This window comes from Phoxinus phoxinus (assembly GCF_949152265.1).
Source record: "Phoxinus phoxinus genome assembly, chromosome: 23".
In the NCBI taxonomy this organism is placed as follows: Eukaryota; Metazoa; Chordata; class Actinopteri; order Cypriniformes; family Leuciscidae; genus Phoxinus; species Phoxinus phoxinus.
Genome location: NC_136898.1, coordinates 26062970 through 26085450, shown reverse-complemented (window position 1 = coordinate 26085450; position 22481 = coordinate 26062970). Strand labels below are relative to the sequence as shown.

Sequence of the window (22481 nt, the reverse complement as noted above, 5' to 3'; positions counted from 1 at the left end):
GTACTTGTGTGTGTGTGTGTGTTCTGTGGGTTCCTGTCGGTGTGTGTGTGTGTGTGTGTGTGTGTGAGAGTGTGTGTGTGAGTGAGTGAGTGAGTGACTGTGTGTGTGTGTGTGTGTGTGTGTGTGTGTGTGTGTGTGTGTGTGTGTGTGTGTGAGTTCTGTGGGTTCCTGTCGGTGTGTGTGTGTGTGTGTGAGTGAGTGTGTAAGTGAGTGAGTGACTGTGTGTGTGTGTGTGTGTGTGTGTGTGTGTGTGTGTGTGTGTGTGTGTGTGTGTGTGTGTGTGTGTGTGTGTGTGTCTGTGTGAGTTCTGTGGGTTCCTGTGGAGCTCCGGGTCTCGACTCCACCCTGTAAAGCAACAGTGCTGTGAATGGTCAGCTGTCAGGTAAACTGGAGAACTGTGAGTGACTCTCTTCAGAAAGCCACTGCTCTACTTCTGACGCGAGAATAGCTGCAGCTTGACCTCTAGTTGCCTTTGAGGACGTCATTTTACAGCTTAAAAAAGCATGATCTCATTTAAACCTGTTCTGCTGATGCCGTGAGCACTCCAGGGTTTCAGGGTCTTGCTCATTCTGAAGCTAACTGTGTGTCTTCCCCTGTTAGTAGACCTGTGGGTTATGCACATATCATGAAGATTGTCAAGTGAAAGATTGGAAAGAAATAGCTGATGAAATATTAGCTGATTAAATTTTATCGGCTGTTGACAAACATTTTTATTAATTGGTCCAATAATATTTTACTAATTAAATATTCTAACTTCCTTGATATATAGTTTTGATAAAGACAATTCTTTAAATGTTTTTGCTATTTAAGTGGTGCAGTCAATGCCAAGGTTATGGATTTAATTTCAGGGAATGTGCATACTGATCAAATATAGTTTGAATGCACTTCTTTTAAATTAAAAATAGGGTTATTTTATATTTAATGATGCATTTATATATTGCTTTTACGTGATACACATGATCTGAAAGAGAGCTGATAATCCTAAAAAGTAATAAACACATTTAAAATGTTTAAAAAAAGTCTAAAATACACATCTAAACATATACATGTCTGAAGTTAGCACCAGATAAGAGCAATCTAAATCTAATAAAAAGATGTGGGAACCATGCAGTCCACAGTCAACACACGTCAGACTGCTACGAAGATATTAATGCTTTTTTACAAGTATAAGAATTACACCGGGAGCAGTTCTGTCTGATGAGTGCAGGGGTCAACACGGAGTGTGTGCCGACTATACAGTCATATCTAGAAAACACATTCTGATGCAAAACTAACATTACAATTTTTTTTTTTTGCATTCTGAATTTGTCAGGAATTTTATAAATAGGGAAAATTGTGTCAAGTTGTCACAAGGCCTTCATCTAAGAAACTCGCTGGCCATGCATTGTGTCGATTAATTCTGCTGACAAGAAAAGCCTGAAATCAAAAAAACGAATTCTGAACAGAGAAAGTGAGTGGTTATAAAAGATAAAAGATGCATACTGTCAAGACAAAACATCTCAAAAACACATTAACCTGACAGCCCTTCTTGAATTTTCTTTCAATTAATTTTCAGATTTTTTTTAATGTTACATATTTATCTTGGTTATTTACATGGTGGATCAAAGAATACCTTTGCACATAATAAATGGTAGAGGTATTTTGTTAGGGAAATGCGTTTTCGTTCGCTGCACATGCAGGTTAATGAAGATCTTCATTACTGGAAACCGACAGGAGGGATTTCAGATTCATTTTCAGAGTTAGTGTAAATATTCCACTTTATCCACCAGCTTTGTTTTTTGGGGGGTAATTTGCTTTTTTTCTCTAGTTTTCTCAACATGATTCAGTGCATGCATTAACGTGTCCAAATTATCGTGAAGTGATTTAGATAATTTTGTTAGTTTGACCAATTCATTGACTAATCAACTCATAGTGAGTTATTCACCAGTTGGTCATTGCTATTTCACATTCTAAATAGCAGACAGGAAATATGTGTCATGTGATCACTGAAATATTGAGTGTTGGTAAAGGCTGGGATACACTACACGACTTTTCAAATCTGAACAGATTTTAGATGAACAATACCGAGATGACGTACTGCATATGATGGGATTGTAAAGTGTGCGAACATAGCAAACACTTTGCTATCCCATAATACCATGGAAGCTGAGGAGTACTAAAGCTGAAAAATAAAAAAAAATACACGATGCAGCTAATGACTGTTTTCAAACAAGTTTCCCAAATGTTTTCAATGCCGCCCCAAACTCACACCATTGGCTCAGCTGTTTCCAATCTTGATTTAATTATGTATTTATTTATTGACAGGTCTCTCAGTTTGGTCTAATTTGTCATTAACCTACACGTGTTGTTGATTTCTGTCAAGTAGCTAAATGTTATCCATAGTAGCCTAGCCTATTAAAACATAGGGTACAACTTTAATTTATTTTTATTTCTTGGCTACACTTAGTCTTGTGTTACACATCAGTGGGCTTAACTGTAGCCTAGTCTCAGTTAAGTCAAATATTCAGAGTCAATAAGCCCAGAGCAGTGAATTCCTGCCTTCTTTGTATTTCCCAGCTAAAGTCAGCCTGGGAAGAGAAGCCTCGCTCCGCCCCGCGACGGAGCGTGTGTTTGTCCCGTTACATCAGTGCGAACCCCGGAGACATGCGGGAGACGCGAGGAGGAAAAGTTCCGCGTCCTCGCGTCAAACTGTGAGGGAAAATGTCGAGTGTGTGGAGACCGAAGCGGCTGACGCGAATGCAGAGTATATTACAGTGAGGTGAGGAAACAGAAAGGCACAACGCGAGCGTTCACCGCTTGGGAAAGGAAGCGTCAACTTTATAAACGTTACAGTGAGACGCGTTTCCACTTCAGTAATGTGGACTGGCAGCGACCGAAAGAATTATAAGAAACTCTCCTCGCCGAGCGAGAGCTGCGATATCAACACTGGGATGGATTTTAACCGTGATCGATACATGTGAAAGATGTTTGGCTCACGTGTGACGGGACAACTCTCCGCTTCGGTCGCGCGACGTGCTCGCGAACGCACTTTGCAGATGTTAGATAATCACAGGCGTCAGTCGTTTGACTCCAAACTGCACTGTATATCAGTTTGAGGAGACTGTTGTTTATGAGGGATCTGCTGTGTTGACTGTGCGATGGCCCTCAGGTCGAGGAGACCGCTGGTGAGCCTCGTCGTCGGGGTGTTTCTGGGCTTCACCGCCGCGTCGTGGCTGGTTGTGCCCAGAGTCGTAGAGATCAGTGCGAAGAACAGAAGGTCCTCAGTGTGTTCCTTCTACAGTAACAGGGCTCAGGCTGAAGTTTCAGACACCTCCTCCTCCTCAACCAGTGGCAGACACAAGCATCTGCAGGCAGTCTTCTCCAGCCAGGAGGGCAGCGATGAAGGGGAAGAGGAGCTTCATGGGACGGGGAACAGCAGTGATCGAGCTGCACCTGAGCCTCAGGTGAACAGCTTCTTGTATGTGGGGGTCATGACGGCTCAGAAGTACCTGTCCTCCAGGGCCGTGGCCGCCTTCAGGACCTGGAGCCCCAGCATCCCGGGCCGGGTGGAGTTCTTCTCCAGCGAGGGGTCTGAGAAGATACCCCTGCCCATCCCTGTGCCCCTCGTCTCGCTGGCAGGGGTGGACGACTCCTACCCTCCCCAGAAGAAGTCTTTCATGATGCTGAAGTACATGCACGACCATTACCTGGATAAATATGAGTGGTTCATGAGGGCCGATGACGATGTCTACATCAGAGGTGAATGGCTGAAGAGCCAGAGTGAAAAGAGACATTGCTGGGTTGATGCATAGCTCTTTGGAAATATTTAACTTTTTACAATAATGACAGAGTTAAAGTGCCTTTTTCTGGGAAATTATAGAAATAACAAAGTTATGGAAGCTTATTTTAGGACCATTGATATGTTTAGTGATGGGCAATGATTAATCACATCCAAAATAAAAGTTTGTTTTTACATAATATGTGTGTGTACTGTATAATTATTTTGTATATATAAATACACACATATGCATGTATATATTTAAGAAATATTTGCGTATATACTGTATATATATATATATATATATATATATATATATATATATATACTGTATATATATATATATATATATATTTATACATTATTGATATTATACATAAATAATTTATATATAAATAAATAAAAATTCTATATATATGCATGTGTGTATTTATATATACAAAATAATCATACACAGTACACACACACATATATTATGTAAACAAACTTTTATTTTGGATGTGATTAATCATTTCCCAGCACTAATTGTGACATTATTTTAATGACTGTTAAAATTCCCCCAAATATGTTTTTTATGGCAATTCTAACTTGATTTAATTTTTAATGGTAAAATAATTCTCTAAATATATAACAATTTAAACGATATAACATAATTTTTTATATATTAGAGTAATCAGAATTTAAGGGTACAATTAAAATGATGGCATGAAAATAATGTCACAATGTTGATAATAATCCTAAAATCAGACCTCATTTTCTTTATGGAAAATATAATGATTTCTATTTCTGGGGTGAAATATGACCCAGATATGCTCTTGGTGGGTTATTTGTGAAATTAACCCAGATGATTATCAAATGCATAATCAATTAAGGCGGCTATATCCATTGGTCAATCAACATGTATATGGTGAAGACAGTAGTTTTTTTCCTCAATAAAAAAGTTTTTACTAAAAATCACATCTATCTAATGTGACATAATACTGTCTATAATGTTTCTACACTTCATTAGAAATATTGAGTACATTAATTAAGGTTAATATTAGTATTAGGACTGCACAGTATATCGAAATTAATGAAATATTGCAAATGTGTATATCGCGATATGAATATGAACATGTCAGGTCATGAACAAAAGACAAAGAGAAAATCACTCACTGCTGAATAACTTTTGTAGCTTTAATAAGAATCAATATATTTAATTCATACAGTGAAAACTAAGCAGTGTTTTATTTTTACATTGATTATTCAGTTTCTGTTAAACCGAATGTAGGCCTTCCTGAACCCCTGTTTACACTGATGTTAAAACGACACTTCTAATGCTACAGGAAAACACTGCTGTTCACTTTCAGAAGTTGTAGGGAAGCTTTCTTCTCATGTAGGTTATATAATTTTAAATACATTTTAAAGAGAATTAACACACTTTAAAGGGATAGTTCACTTTGAAATTAAATGTTGGTATGTTTTATCTTACCTGAAGTGCATCCAAGATGCAGGTGTCTTTGTCTCCGCAGTAGTTTCAGTTTTGATATTTTAGGTCAAACCGTTCTTGTCTGTCAGTCATATAATGCAGGTCTATAGGCACTGTCTCTAAAAGCATGCAGAGAAAAGTCCAAATTACACAATTCCCCATCGTAAGTGCACATTGATGGCCTAAGCTCGCGAACTCATCCGGGAGTGTTGAGTTTTCACTTATTCCCAATTTGTAAGCCTTCTATCTTGACACACGACTCGCTTCATTGTTCAGGCCAATCAAAGGCATACGTTGAGCCGTACAGCCAATCACACGCGTTTCTGCTGAGTTTAAAAATGCAACGTCCAATCAAAGGCGGTTAGATTAGTTTCCGGGGAAGAAATCCGGTGTAAACAGATCAGATGGACGTCGTTGTGTACAAGAGGTAAAAACGATATAAATACTGTTCGTTTTATCACACAAACTGCTTGTTTCTTGTCTTAGGCCATCAATGTGCACTTACGATGAGGAATTGTGTAATTTGGGCTTTTCTCTGCATGCTTTTGGAGACAGTGCCTATAGACCTGCATTATATGACTGACAGACAAGAACGGTTTGACCTAAAAATATCAAAATTGAAACTACTGCGGAGACAAAGACACCTGCATCTTGGATGCACTTCAGGTAAGATAAAACATACCAACATTTCATTTCAAAGTGAACTATCCCTTTAAGCATTATTGTATTACATATCAAATATTGAGTTATCGCACATCACGTTGTTCTTCAATATCGTGCAGCCCTAATTAGTATGTTTAAGAACATTAGTGATTGATCATTTCCCACACAGAGTTTGTATAAATGTCTTGCTGGGATGTTTCTGAAGCTCGTGGGTTCCTCCTCTGCAGGCGAGAAGCTGGAGCGGTTCCTGCGCTCTCTGAACAGCAGTAAGCCGCTGTATCTGGGCCAGACGGGCCTGGGCACCACGGAGGAGCTGGGTAAGCTGGCGCTGGAGCCCGGAGAGAACTTCTGCATGGGGGGTCCGGGGATGATCTTCAGCCGGGAGCTGCTCCGCAGGATGGCGCCTCACATCGGGGCCTGTCTCAGGGAGATGTACACCACTCATGAAGACGTGGAGATCGGGCGCTGTGTCAGGCGGTTCGGGGGGACCCAGTGCGTCTGGTCATACGAGGTAACGCCGGTTAACATCCTCATGTGGAATTTGGGTTGAATAGGGTGAACTGTGCTGCTCAATCTTAGACTCTCTCGAGTTCGAGTTTATCTCAACCTCTTATTACTCCATGTTTATATTCTGCTTTTCTGCTTCAAATTATAGGAACTTATTTTTTGCACTATTCAATTTAAGGTGAGACACTTCAGGCAAAAACAGTGTTTTTTCATGCATCTGTTTATTTTTGGCTTTTCATAAAGTGTTTTTTCAGACTAGTGGAAAGAAAACATCCAAAATACACGTTTAACTGTATCTTTTAGAGCACTTTATCTATTCATGTCTGTAGATTTCAATTACAGTTTATATCTTCAAAGGCCGTTTCTCAAAATGAGTTTTTCCTTCTACATTGAGCCAGAAATCTCCACTTTACATACACCAAACTTTACAGTTTTATTCGTATCTATATTCTGAAGGTTTTTACAGAGGGGTTGTTCATATATAATTTTCCTGATTTTATACAACATTTTATTCCTTAAAAAAATGGTGGCTGTTGACAGTAATTTCTGATTTGTGGCCTGATAAATAGAGATATCCAAAATCCCCTCTGTAAAAACCTTTGTCCTTTTAAATATCAGGTTTCATGCGAGTATGAAAATGACAATCTGCAGGTTTCTGTCTTGTTATTGACAGTACGAGGAAAAATAATGGGTTTTGTGCTATTAATATGTCAGACATATTGACGAGTATTACACCCAGTTTGAGAGGTTAATGTGAAGTCAGTTGTACTGCTGGACACAGTGCTGTGTTGAAGGAGCAGTTGTGTTATTCTGGGATACTGGTGGTTTGCCACAGGACAGAGACTTACTCATGCATAACAGTATCTCAACAGAAATGAGTGAACAGGTCTGGCATCCGCCATATGTTTCTTGCAGCTACTAACTATACGCGGTCTTGGAAAGTGTAATTTCTTGGCTACAAACAGTAGGCCAGTGTAACATCAGACTCTTCAGCTCTGTTGTTCTGTGTCTACTGCCAGTGTAAGTTCATGTATGTTCTGACGAGTTTCATCACTATAATATATAATAGTATATGAGGAAATGGCGAGGTAAAAATGCATAGTAAGGGTGGATGTTATGGTTTTGGAAGGGAAGGGACTAGGGCTGTGCAATTAATTGAATTTCGATTTCGGCTCCCAATGATCACCAAAATAGTACAATTGAATAAAAACGATTATTTTGCATGTTCTGTTCGCAAGAACACTCTTATTTTGTCTTGTGTCCTGAATGAAACACACATCCGCCCCTCCCGAAGCCATAACCTCTCTCAGTTTGAATGTTTAAACTGATAGATAAGACTTAAAAAGAAGTGACAATTATCAACTTTAGTTACGATGCAATGCTGGCCCGATTGTGCAAAGACAATTCCGTCATGTCCGACTCCTAAACGCGAGAGTAGTTTCGACGCTTGCCTTGTCCAGCCCTTTTTGAGAGAGTGAGAGAGAGAAGACACGGCACCGCTGAACACTCACGCGGTTTGTGAAATTGCGTCTTGGAGAAATTTTTTAAATGATTGACTTGATTTTATAGCTAATCTCTGTGGATTCATTTCGGCTTCTCATACAATCTTCTTGCTAAAGTGAATCAATGTTTGCGGGGGAATTTCCCGCATTATAAGTGGAAGACCTGCGGGAATTATTAAAATACTTATTGAAGTATTATCTTTTATATTATTTATTTTAATAGTTAAAAAAAAGTACAATAAATGTTCAAATTTTTTTTTTAAAAGAATTGTTAAAAGGTGTCTTTTTAATAAACGCACCACGTTCCCAAAGTCATGTGAAATAATCGTGTTACATAAGCGTGATTTCAATATTGACCAAAATTATCGTGATTATGATTTTTTCCATAACCGAGCAGACAAGTATTTACTTTCATAAAAAGTACCTTCTGTTGTGGGTAGGCTGTACTGAGCTTTGTGAAAGTCTAGCACCATTCCTGTCTCTAACAGAAAACCCTTTCCAAGCATGACTGGTACTGTCAGGTCAGCATCCTGCATAATGAAGAGTATCAGGTCTGCTGATTGTCCCTGGACTTCACCTTGCCAATAGCAGTCTGCCTTTGTCCATTGGCCAATAGAAAAGATTGACCTACACTGGGTTGGTATTGCTCTTGGTGACACAAGACTCCTGGATCAGCGAGAAAGTGCTACCCCTGTCGACTATGGTGATGGCATAGCTGTCCTGTAAAATTATGGGAAGGGTGATATTCTTATAATCATGTTGTACAGAAGTGTAAAAGGATTGCACGACTCAATTGCTTGCATGCGGTGGTTTTCGCTGAGGTTCTTGAACTGCAGAGGCTTTCTTCTTCGGTTCCTCCACATTAGCTTGGCTCCAATACCTTTTGGATTCATCGATATCTCTTTCGATCTGAGTTCCTATCCTGACTAATTCTCCAACGTCCTTGATGGTTCCGCATAGCAAACTAGCAGGTCGTGGATTACAGTTTCTAAGGATAGCTTGAACTACTTCCTTTTCAGACATTTCTTTTCTCCACCTCAGACATAATACTCGATAGTGAACTGCTAAATCTCTGATGCTTTCTTTGGCACCTTGCTTCCTCTCCAACAATTTCCTCGCTGAAACATCATCATAAAATGAGTGTAGGAAAGTTTCTTTAATCTGTCTCCAGTTGTAAACATTCCTTCGTTCTGCCAACCCCTAGTAGCATGGGAAAACCCTGACGAACATCCGGCAAATTTGAGATTTGCTCTGCAAGTCAGTCTGGCTAAGAGCCCATTCAAGCGCATTTCCAATTTTTCCAAATCGATGTACATCTCTACTTTTAGGGTGTATTCACACCAGGAAAGTCCGATAGTTCACTTGCTTTGGTCCGGACCAAATAAATTTTTTTGTTTTTTTGTTTGGGTACGGTTCGCTTTCACACTGCTTTTTTTGCAAGTGAACCAAAATGTGTTAAAACCACACTTGTGCTAAGGTCGTCCATTCATTGGACAAGGATTCTCAAGTAGGGAAATCAGGAAGTGCAAAAAAAAAAAAGGCTCGGAGATATAAATAAATTTTTTTTTTAATAAATAAATTTGGAGATATTTCGTACTGCAATATGTTATTTTACTGTTTTTGTGTTATTCTCTACAAACGCAATATGAAGAAACTAATGAGTATCATATGACACAATGTCATCTATACAATGTTATAATTCGGATTTTGAGAAGACGACGATGTGCTGCAAGAGTGTTCCGGCGGAGAGAACATGCTCTCGTGTGCGCCTACCATGGGATGCTGACAGTGGGTATAAAGTATAAAGTTTAGATTCATAGAGGGGCTATGTTCACACATTCAAATAATGAGATTCTTTTTGTATATACTGCTAACAAGTGCTGTCAACGTTAACGCTTGCGATTAAGTTTGACCAGTTTAACGTAAATTAATGCAGCACCCCCCCCACACCCACCATCCTTGTATTGTAACTATCGTTACATTATATGAACTCGCTTGTATTCATGCAAATGCTTTTAAAGCATTTATGCGCGATTAGACTAAAGAGAACGCTCTGTATGTGAATGTCCTGATGCGCACACACTCATTCATTCATTCCATTCCAATGATGCACTCACGACGCGCAGAAAGACGCGCAACAGTATCGTGTGGCCAGACAGCGCGCCGGAATGGAATTCTCTTTCGCACTTGAACGAACAATATTGGGTCGATATTGATATTGGGCCGATATTGGGTCGGTTCATGTTCACATCGTAAACGAACCGTACCAGAGTTCGTTTGGAACCGTACCGAGACCACCTCTTCAGCTGGGTCTTGGTTCGGTTGTTTGGTCCGCACCCGAGTGCGATTGCTGTATTCACACCTGCCCAAAAGGTCCGCACCAAGGGGGGAAACGAACTAGAGTTCGATTCAATCGAACCAAACAAGGCAGGTGTGAATACACCCTTAGAAAGAAGACAGTAAACTGTGGAATTAGGGTCTGGGGGCAATTGGAGGGGATGAACACGGCACCAGAGATTGAAATTTTTGGTCCACTTGACGATCTCGTCTCTTCAAGCAGTCTGCAATAGATTGGCCCTGCTCTTGGACAAGCAGTTCTAGTTGTTTTTTTTTTTTTACTTTATCACACTCGCGTTGTACCCGGTAAGACATTCTCTCTATGATTCTACATTGGCTTTCAAATTTCATCAAAAGGAACATTTTTCACTCACCCGCTGGCCAAAATCTGTTAGCTGGTCTTCAATCGAAGTGAACCGCTCTGTCAAACGTTCTATCATGGATGTGACTGAAGTGGATGGGTCGTTGTTTGGTTCATGATCCATCTCCGGTGGTGGTGAAGGTGGAAAAGGGATGTTGTCAGGAATGTCTGGAGCATTATCCCTAATTCTCTTACTTTCCTCATACGAATCAATATATAGGTCACTGAAGGTGTTGATTAGATATTTTAGGGGTTCCCTCCGCGTGGTGAAAGGTTCAGCAGACCAGGCACGGCCTCATCCCCATCCAGAGCAGTATGACTGGCCCTTCTGTGCGACATTAATACTGGTTAAGGATGCAAATATACAGGTTTAATGGTCCCTGTTTGGGCACCAATCTATAACCACCATCCTCTATTTAAAAAGGCACAGCTAATGATCATTTTAAGGGAGGGACCCACCAACCACACTTAATATATGCACCTTAAATAATAATAAACCAAGCTTAAAGTCCGCGTGAACCGGAATTTCTAAACGACTTTCCTCAAGTGTTGTGACGCATTTCCGAGTGAAACGGAAATTTGAACAGAGGGCAGGGTTTTACTTCAGCACTCCTCCTCTCCATCTCTCGCCCATAGCAGAGTAACGGTTTGAGGGAGTGGTTAAGCGATTAACCAACCCAAGTTGTCAAGCCTACGTCATCAGAAAAAACAAACATTCCAGACCCGGAAGTAACTTTTCAAACTTTGATTAAAGATAACTTCGGCAAACAATTTTTCCCGTGTATTAACTTGCACGGATTAATTGTTCACCACAAGACTAGTAATATCCGCTAACAAAGTAAATAGGGTCAATTTTGATTTCATGCCGACTTTAAGGAAGTATGCCCACAGCAGTAAATGTATGTATTTATCTGAAATAAAGTTTGTATACAAATCCAAATAAACAACCAGTTGAGGTATACGAAAGTATTATTGAAAAGTAAGAATTGTGATTAAAAACATTAGATGATGAAAAACAAAGCAAAAGAAATCAACAGACTCAGAAATTTGTATAAACAAAACCAGTTGGCATAAAGGCAAACAACATCGCAACAAGAGAGAATTATACATGAAAAGAAACTTTATCGGACTATAGCCCAATTAGAAACACGATTGTCCTTTGATGAATGTCCTTTGTACTTAACGTAGAAGAAGACGATAATGATGATGATGATATACGGTTCGGTGCATGTCAAAAGATAGTCCAAAATGACAACCATCCACTATGTGCTCCCAAACAAATGCCTTGGCTTAGTCCTTGATTGAATAATCCCAAAAACTCCACTATATGGTGCAATGTTGAAGTCTTGAAGTGGAAATGCTCCCCGTATCCACACAGTGAGCATATTAGTAGTAATAAAACTACCAATAGATTAGATTAGAGTGTTAGCTTGCTAACAACCATATATGACATCGAGCAAACACAAGAAACAAATTACAATTAATGGGTAAAGTCTATTTAGAAAATACAAGGAACAAACCAAATATAAGATGACACTTACATGAATTGAGCTAAAAACATGTGTTTCCCAATCTGGACTCTTCAGAGTTGAAGGTATCCTGAGAAGAAAACCATGCTTCCAGCAAACAAAACAATCTCCCTTCCTCTACCACTTCACCTGGTTTTAAGCTAGAGGAGAAGAGCAGCTTAGAGCCCCTAGAGGACGGTATTGGTACTACTACCACCTACTATAAATCATAGTAACAGGACTATGGGCTGTTACAGTGTGTGGAGTGTCCTTATATCCGGTGATTGAAGACAGCTGGTGATGATTGTTGAATAAGTAGAGGTGAAGGACCAGGAAGGATCAATCAATCTTTCTCTCGTGTAATGACTGTGACAAATCAGACACAATTATTTAGTATATGTACCAAACAATCTTTAAAACTCACTCTGGGATCTGTGGTCCCATCCCCCAGTGAGTGCAAGAAGGTCTTGGTTACCATGACCATGATCAGATAAGTTGGATTTATGGCTGTTAAAAAATGTGGTCACGAGCTCAAGACAGAGACAATGTGGGAGACAGAAACAATCTTTAATACAGACTTTGCTGCATTAATCATAGACGACCTGATCTATGAATGAACATGCATCCCAGAAACTGTGTGAATGATTTACTGTCTTGTGTAGTGTCTTTTAATTATATTTTTCTTATTTTCGTTACTGTGTATTTTATGATAGAACCAACGGTCAATGTAACCTCACCAGGTTTGGTCTCTATAAATTGGTACTTTGAAGATCAAAATTATTGTGTACATGATATGTCGATAGCTGCGCAACATATTAGTATTACAAGAATCTTTCATAGTTTCTTTATCAGGAACCAATCCAGCTGCCCCTGCAAATGAGCACACTTAGAACAAGGATTCATAAATCAACCACAGAGGAATTTTCCCTCTTGGAAATTCCACTCTTCTCATTGGTCAATCACTGATTCACAATTGGAATCTCTCCAGATCCTTCATTCCTCCACACAGAATCTCTCCAGATCCTTCATTCCTCCACACAGAATCTCTCCAGATCCTTCGTTCCTCCACACAGTATCTCTCCAGATCCTTCATTCCTCCACACAGAATCTCTCCAGATCCTTCGTTCCTCCACACCTTCATTCCTCCACACAGAATCTCTCCAGATCCTTCATTCCTCCACACCTTCATTCCTCCACACAGAATCTCTCCAGATCCTTCATTCCTCCACACAGAATCTCTCCAGATCCTTCGTTCCTCCACACAGTATCTCTCCAGATCCTTCATTCCTCCACACCTTCATTCCTCCACACAGAATCTCTCCAGATCCTTCATTCCTCCACACCTTCATTCCTCCACACAGAATCTCTCCAGATCCTTCATTCCTCCACACAGAACCTCTCCAGATCCTTCATTCCTCCATACAGTATCTCTCCAGATCCTTCATTCCTCCACACAGAATCTCTCCAGATCCTTCATTCCTCCACACAGAATCTCTCCAGATCCTTCATTCCTCCATACAGTATCTCTCCAGATCCTTCATTCCTCCTCACAGAATCTCTCCAGATCCTTCATTCCTCCACACAGTATCTCTCCAGATCCTTCATTCCTCCTCACAGAATCTCTCCAGATCCTTCATTCCTCCACACAGAATCTCTCCAGATCCTTCATTCCTCCACACAGTATCTCTCCAGATCCTTCATTCCTCCTCACAGAATCTCTCCAGATCCTTCATTCCTCCTCACAGAATCTCTCCAGATCCTTCATTCCCCCACACAGTATCTCTCCAGATCCTTCATTCCTCACAGAATCTCTCCAAATCCTTCATTCCTCCACACAGTATCTCTCCAGATCCTTCATTCCTCCACACAGAATCTCTCCAGATCCTTTATTCCTCCACACAGAACCTCTCCAGATCCTTCACTCCTCCATACAGTATCTCTCCAGATCCTTCATTCCTCCACACAGAATCTCTCCAGATCCTCCATTCCTCCATACAGAATCTCTCCAGATCCTTCATTCCTCCACACATAATCTCTCCAGATCCTTCATTCCTCCACACCTTCATTCCTCCACACAGAATCTCTCCAGATCCTTCATTCCTCCATACAGAATCTCTCCAGATCCTTCATTCCTCCATACAGTATCTCTCCAGATCCTTCATTCCTCCACACAGAACCTCTCCAGATCCTTCATTCCTCCATACAGTATCTCTCCAGATCCTTCATTCCTCCACACAGAATCTCTCCAGATCCTTCATTCCTCCACACAGAATCTCTCCAGATCCTTCATTCCTCCATACAGTATCTCTCCAGATCCTTCATTCCTCCACACAGAACCTCTCCAGATCCTTCATTCCTCCATACAGTATCTCTCCAGATCCTTCATTCCTCCACACAGAACCTCTCCAGATCCTTCATTCCTCCATACAGTATCTCTCCAGATCCTTCATTCCTCCACACAGAATCTCTCCAGATCCTCCATTCCTCCATACAGAACCTCTCCAGATCCTCCATTCCTCCATACAGAATCTCTCCAGATCCTTCATTCCTCCACACAGAATCTCTCCAGATCCTTCATTCCTCCATACAGTATCTCTCCAGATCCTTCATTCCTCCTCACAGAATCTCTCCAGATCCTTCATTCCTCCACACAGTATCTCTCCAGATCCTTCATTCCTCCTCACAGAATCTCTCCAGATCCTTCATTCCTCCACACAGAATCTCTCCAGATCCTTCATTCCTCCACACAGTATCTCTCCAGATCCTTCATTACTCCTCACAGAATCTCTCCAGATCCTTCATTCCTCCTCACAGAATCTCTCCAGATCCTTCATTCCCCCACACAGTATCTCTCCAGGTCCTTCATTCCTCCATACAGTATCTCTCCAGATCCTTCATTCCTCCTCACAGAATCTCTCCAGATCCTTCATTCCTCCACACAGTATCTCTCCAGATCCTTCATTCCTCCACACAGTATCTCTCCAGATCCTTCATTCCTCCTCACAGAATCTCTCCAAATCCTTCATTCCTCCACACAGTATCTCTCCAGATCCTTCATTCCTCCACACAGAATCTCTCCAGATCCTTCATTCCTCCATACAGTATCTCTCCAGATCCTTCATTCCTCCACACAGAATCTCTCCAGATCCTTCATTCCTCCATACAGTATCTCTCCAGATCCTTCATTCCTCCTCACAGAATCTCTCCAGATCCTTCATTCCTCCATACAGTATCTCTCCAGATCCTTCATTCCTCCATACAGTATCTCTCCAGATCCTTCATTCCTCCATACAGTATCTCTCCAGATCCTGCAGATTCCCAGATCCATGTTGGCACTTCTTCTCTTCAGTTCACTCCACTCATCTTCTATAGGGTTCAGTTCAGGGACTGGGACAGTCATGGCAGAAGCTTCATTCTGCTCAGTGACCCATTTTTGTGTTGATTTTAATGTTTGTTTTGGACCATTGTCCTGATGGAGGATCCAACCACGGCCCATTATAAGATTTCTAGCAGAGGCAGTCAGGTTTAGATTATCTGTTGTTATTTGCTAGAATCCATGTATTATGTACCAGTAAAAAATTAGGCTCTCAACATATAGGCCATGTGTCCACCAAAGCGTTTTTTCACGCGGCTGGCGTGTTTTTTCAATTGTTTTTTTTCAATTGTTTTCAATGGGAGCGCCGCGATTTTAAAACGGCATGAGCGTAACGAGGCGCTGAGCGTCTTTTTCACGCTGAAGCGCTGAGCATTCAGTGTTTTTTACCGGTCGCTGAGAGTTGAAGAATGTTCAACTTTGGGTAAAACGCAGCGCTCATCACGGTCACTTTTTACCCAGCCGTCCAATCACAGTGGAGGAGGGGCGGGACTAATACCACACCGACCAACGGATATTCTGTATCATAGCAACGAAGCGTCTCAACTGAAGAAAAAAAAAACGCTTTGGTGGACACATGGCCATAAGATCCAGCAGTACATGTAACCGTGGGCATGGGGTACTTTTACCCCTGTTTGCACCAAACACATCTGGTGGGTTTGCTGCCAAAAAGCCCTTTTTTGTTTCATCTGACCACAGAATCCGGTTCCTTTTGAAGATCCAGTCGTGTCTGACAACTGAATATGCTGGAGTTTTTGGATGGAGGTGGAGGATTTTTCTTGAAACCCTGCCAAACAACATGTGGTGATGTAGGGGTTGCTTTATATATTTCTTTAGCCTTTTTAGGCTTCCAACGTGTTTTGGAAAACATTTATTTCATATGATTCATGTGATTTACCCCCCCCCCCCCACACTTTCAATTATATTACTTCAATGAAAGGTTAGATTTTTGCAAATTTTTTGAATGAAAGATCAAAAGGATAAACAATGCAGATTTCTTTTTTACAGCCATTTTTTATCATATTTACCAGGGGTGCCATTAATTCTGACCACAACTCTAATCCAACCATTCAAATAAAGCCTTCCTGTGCTGTGTGTACGCTATTAAAACAAAATTACTCAAATTATGAAATAAATTATTAAGAGATTTATCTGTATGGCAGATGGCAGTTTTCCTGTGGTATCAAAAATGGTATTGAATATCGATCCTTCATTCCTCCACACAGAATCTCTCCAGATCCTTCATTCCTCCACACAGAATCTCTCCAGATCCTTCATTCCTCCATACAGTATCTCTCCAGATCCTTCATTCCTCCACACAGAATCTCTCCAGATCCTTCATTCCTCCACACAGAATCTCTCCAGATCCTTCATTCCTCCATACAGTATCTCTCCAGATCCTTCATTCCTCCATACAGTATCTCTCCAGATCCTTCATTCCTCCACACAGAACCTCTCCAGATCCTTCATTCCTCCACACAGAATCTCTCCAGATCCTTCATTCCTCCTCACAGAATCTCTCCAGATCCTTCATTCCTCCACACAGTATCTCTCCAGATCCTTCATTCCTCCATACAGTATCTCTCCAGATCCTTCATTCCTCCACACAGTATCTCTCCAGATCCTTCATTCCTCCATACAGTATCTCTCCAGATCCTTCATTCCTCCACACAGAACCTCTCCAGATCCTTCATTCCTCCATACAGTATCTCTCCAGATCCTTCATTCCTCCACACAGAATCTCTCCAGATCCTCCATTCCTCCATACAGAACCTCTCCAGATCCTCCATTCCTCCATACAGAATCTCTCCAGATCCTTCATTCCTCCATACAGTATCTCTCCAGATCCTTCATTCCTCCTCACAGAATCTCTCCAGATCCTTCATTCCTCCACACAGTATCTCTCCAGATCCTTCATTCCTCCACACAGAATCTCTCCAGATCCTTCATTCCTCCACACAGTATCTCTCCAGATCCTTCATTCCTCCTCACAGAATCTCTCCAGATCCTTCATTCCTCCTCACAGAATCTCTCCAGATCCTTCATTCCCCCACACAGTATCTCTCCAGATCCTTCATTCCTCCTCACAGAATCTCTCCAAATCCTTCATTCCTCCACACAGTATCTCTCCAGATCCTTCATTCCTCCACACAGAATCTCTCCAGATCCTTCATTCCTCCATACAGTATCTCTCCAGATCCTTCATTCCTCCACACAGAATCTCTCCAGATCCTTCATTCCTCCATACAGTATCTCTCCAGATCCTTCATTCCTCCACACAGTATCTCTCCAGATCCTTCAGATTCCCAGATCCATGTTGGCACTTCTTCTCTTCAGTTCACTCCACTCATCTTCTATAGGGTTCAGTTCAGGGACTGGGACAGTCATGGCAGAAGCTTCATTCTGCTCAGTGACCCATTTTTGTGTTGATTTTAATGTTTGATTTGGACCATTGTCCTGATGGAGGATCCAACCACGGCCCATTATAAGATTTCTAGCAGAGTCAGTCAGGTTTAGATTATCTGTTGTTATTTGCTAGAATCCATGTATTATGTACCAGTAAAAAATTAGGCTCTCAACATATAGGCCATGTGTCCACCAAAGCGTTTTTTCACGCGGCTGGCGTGTTTTTTCAATTGTTTTTTTTCAATTGTTTTCAATGGGAGCGCCGCGTTTTTAAAACGGCATGAGCGTAACGAGGCGCTGAGCGTCTTTTTCACGCTGAAGCGCTGAGCATTCAGTGTTTTTTACCGGTCGCCGAGAGTTGAAGAATGTTCAACTTTGGGTAAAACGCAGCGCTCATCACGGTCACTTTTTACCCAGCCGTCCAATCACAGTGGAGGAGGCGCGGGACTAATACCACACCGACCAACGGATATTCTGTATCATAGCAACGAAGCGTCTCAACTGAAGAAAAAAAAAACGCTTTGGTGGACACACGGCCATAAGATCCAGCAGTACATGTAACCGTGGGCATGGGGTACTTTTACCCCTGTTTGCACCAAACACATCTGGTGGGTTTGCTGCCAAAAAGCCCTTTTTTGTTTCATCTGACCACAGAATCCGGTTCCTTTTGAAGATCCAGTCGTGTCTGACAACTGAATATGCTGGAGTTTTTGGACGGAGGAGGAGGATTTTTCTTGAAACCCTGCCAAACAACATGTGGTGATGTAGGGGTTGCTTTATATATTTCTTTAGCCTTTTTAGGCTTCCAACGTGTTTTGGAAAACATTTATTTCATATGATTTACCCCCCCCCCCCCACACACACTTTCAATTATATTACTTCAATGAAAGGTTAGATTTTTCTTCTTTGAAATCGACTATACAAATAAATTTGACTTGACTTGGTTTTCTCCCTTGTAATCAAGCGGAGATGTGTCCAATCTAAAAGTACTTTAGCTCCCGCACCAGCCAGCAGGGCCCACTATAAATGGCCCGTGGACCTGGATAGGATGGGGTTTGTGCTTTGTCTGCTCATAGATATGGAGAGGGGATCTAACGTCTTTTCCAGCACACTGCAAAGACTGTCTTTTGGCCACATGCCCGGAGCCGCCGCTGCCTCTCTGTAGGCCGGTCCTGATGATCACAGCGGCTTCGGTGCGTCAGGGGTCGCTAGAGTCCAGCGGGTCCGTCCAGAGATGGTTTATCATGCAGCTCAGGACAGGAACTGACACAGCAGCTTTATGCCACTGATTCAGTCAGTTGCAGTATAATGTATTCAGCACCTTCGAGACAGCGAGCGTTTGCTGACAACCTCACACCATTACTTTAATACCTCATCGACATGCTTACAGAGAGTGCTGGGCTGTACCAGATGGTAATACCGTGGTATAAAATGATGACCATATTTATGTGGCGTGTTATTTCTGCAAGCATGATTTGGCAGATTTTTGTAATCTGAAGAATAAAAATGAAAGGTCATCTGGCTGTGTTATTGGCTTTATTTGGTGAAAGCTTTGAAAAGTCTTTAATTTTACATTGAAGGACTGGAATATGACACTTTTGATTGTGAGTTTTGACTTGATTCTGACTTGTTTCATGTGGTGGAGTATGATCGATTATAGACTCGGAGAGAGTGAGCTGTGTTTCTATCCCATAATGGCTCAGTGCAGATTTCCTCCCTGCAGACTTAAAGGCTTGATGTTGTGTGGGTTGAGCTGTATCTTCCAAATGTTTCCACTGAGCAAAGCAAAAGCAAGCAAATATTTACATTAAACACACACACACACACACACACACACACACACACACACACACACACACACACACACACACACACACACACACACACACACAGCTTGACACAAATTTCACGATTTCAGTTCAATTAAATTCTTGTGATCTGATTCAATATTGACTCATTTGGATCAATATTAGGTACACAAGATAGGTGTAAATTTTTCTCAAGAAAAGAAAAACTCACCTAATGCTGTAAACATACTATCAGCTGGTAGTGCAGCAGCGCAATGATATTACACAGCGCCTGAAAATAGTCTCCAGCTCAGTAACTTCCAACGTGACCGGCACTAAGTGTGTAATATCATTGCGCTGCTGTACGGCAGCAGTTCCTGGATTATTACGCAGAAATGAGAGTATAGTTCCTCGTCATATTGGCCACTACTTCACTATTGATCACTAAAATCACTACTTTTCATTTTCTGTCGGTCTTAGTACACGATGTAACTACTGTGTACATGTGTTTAAAAGTACAGAATAGTCAAGTTTAAAATAGGAAATATATCGAAACTCTTAGGTCATTTTTTTGAGAGAGATGCTAACGGTCTAATCAGATTCAATGATCTATGCTAAGCTATGCTAAAAGTGCTACCGCCAGACCCGGAGATCGGCTGAATGGATTCGAAAACGGTAAAACTGTTTAACTCTCGGGGAGATGGAAAATGAGCCTATTTCCCAAAAAAGTGGAGTATTCCTTTAAACACGTTGCCGGTTTTCGTAGGATATTGCCCGCAAACTGGAACCGGCGTTCTGTAACTGTCTGCGCGGGGCCGTGACGATGCTGATATTCGTAGGATGCGGTGAAGGATTCATGTTGGTGAAAAACGTTGAGTCGACGTTTAATACTTGCTGTCATTTTCCAAGTCTCACATACATATGTCACAGTCAGGATGATGATGGCGTTGTAGTTGTGAAGCTTAAAGGGATACTCTACCATTTTTTCATATTAAACTATGTTATTCCCTTAACTAAGACGAGTTGATACATACTTCTCTCGTCTCAGTGCGTGCAGTTAATCGCTCTGACGCGCCGCGACACTTTGATTGCACAGTTCATAGCAAGGCGGAATACCATAGCAAGTGCTTGGGAGCACTTCGACTTGGCGCAGTAATATCTTCACTCGTGAAAAATCCTCTCACCGGCCCCCGCTCCCTCTCCCCGAAGATATTACTCCGCCAAGTCGAAGTGCTCCCAAGCACTTGCTATGGTATTCCGCCATACAATATAGTTATCCATTTTACACGCTTAGAAAAGCACAACGTTTTGTTTTGCGTCACCGTCCTAGGTCGAATTACACTACTCGAGTAACTGTATTTAAATAGGGAAAACGTGGAGGTGTTTGGTAGCTTCTCTGCTTGGCCCCTATTGAATAAACTGTGCTATCAAAGTGTCGCGGCGCGCCAGAGCGATTAACTGCACGCACTGAGACGAGAGATGTATGTATCAACTCGTCTTAGTTAAGGGAATAACATAGTTTAATATGAAAAAACGGTAGAGTATCCCTTTAATCTTTAGGCTGATGGTATTGGTGCGCCAGACGATAAACTGCGAAACCCTTTCCGATTCCAGAGACCGCATCCCCATCGCTGGCCACGACACGTCCCAGATAGACGAAACTGTCGACTTCTTCAGTTTGTTGTTGCCCAATACGGACGGGTATGTTTGAACATGCATACCCAATGCGTTTAATCGTGGTCTTCGAGGTGTTGATTCGTAATCCAGCTCTCGAGGCCTCTTCTTGCAGACTTATATCACTGAGCATCTTCTGCGTTCGGCCGGTGAGAGCGATATCGTCCGCGAGTCGACGCATGTCCGTCCATGATAATCCAAAGTCCGCCTGCATGGTCCACAGCTCGCCGCATGATGAAATCAATCACAAGCAGAAACAGGAATCAGAAGCAGTGTGTAACATCCGTCTTTAAATGCAAGATATTTAAAGTGTTGTTCCTATATACTTACAATAGTTCCACTTTAAAATGTACAGTACTTCAGTATATCTTTAGTTACACCTCAAACTATTTCTGGACAACTAAAGTGCATTAAGTACAACATTAATTGTTCCAATTTAGCAGACTTCCAGTATACAAATTTAGTACACCAAAAGCACAATTGACCCTTCACAGGGAGCTTGATTGACAAGTGATCTGACCAATCATACTTCGCCATCCGCCATTTTGTCCGACAAAACAGTCAGGAGAGTTAGTAGATTAACATGGGAGGATTTGAACTTGAGAAGCGGAGTGTACTGACGCCTTTCCGCGGATAAAACAACATTCCTTCTGATGTTCATTCATGTTTATTTGATGCTATAAATGAACTAGAAGGAAGAGATGATCGGTTCACGAGCGGCTTTAACTGAGGCGACACAACGATCTGACACACACATTAAAGAGCCACAAAACGCTATTTATTGTTTAAATTTCTTTAAAAAAAATGACCAAATTTGAAAGGTGAGACTTTGTTTACAGTTTTTTCCAACTGCTTACACTCAAAATCTTTTCATGTCACACGATTTTTGAAACCTCTCACTCAAAGTGCAAAACTACACATCAAATCTCCAAAACCATAAGCTATTTCTCAGCCTTTGACTCAGTTTTCAATAGCATAAAACACTTTTTTCAAAACACTACACACAATTATCTTACTAAAACACAAAAATCTAACAGTAAGTGACTTGCTTTCCTTTTCCAAACACAACCAATCAAAATGCTACTCTTATTCACCAGGCCACACACACACACTCCTCACATGCTAACACTACAGTAAT

The 22481-nt window shown here is 41.3% G+C and overlaps 1 protein-coding gene across 1 annotated transcript in view; it reads left to right on the top strand.

Annotated features, from left to right (window-relative positions):
• Window positions 1-271: 271 nt before the first annotated feature.
• chsy3 (chondroitin sulfate synthase 3) overlaps window positions 272-22481 on the top strand; it is a 72303-nt gene continuing 50093 nt past the window's right edge. Inside the window, exons 1-2 of the mRNA XM_079600264.1 lie at window positions 272-3738; window positions 6116-6399. Of these exons, the coding sequence (XP_079456390.1) occupies window positions 3138-3738; window positions 6116-6399 (885 nt within the window). The 5' untranslated portion in view covers window positions 272-3137. The remainder of the gene's footprint in view (window positions 3739-6115; window positions 6400-22481) is intronic.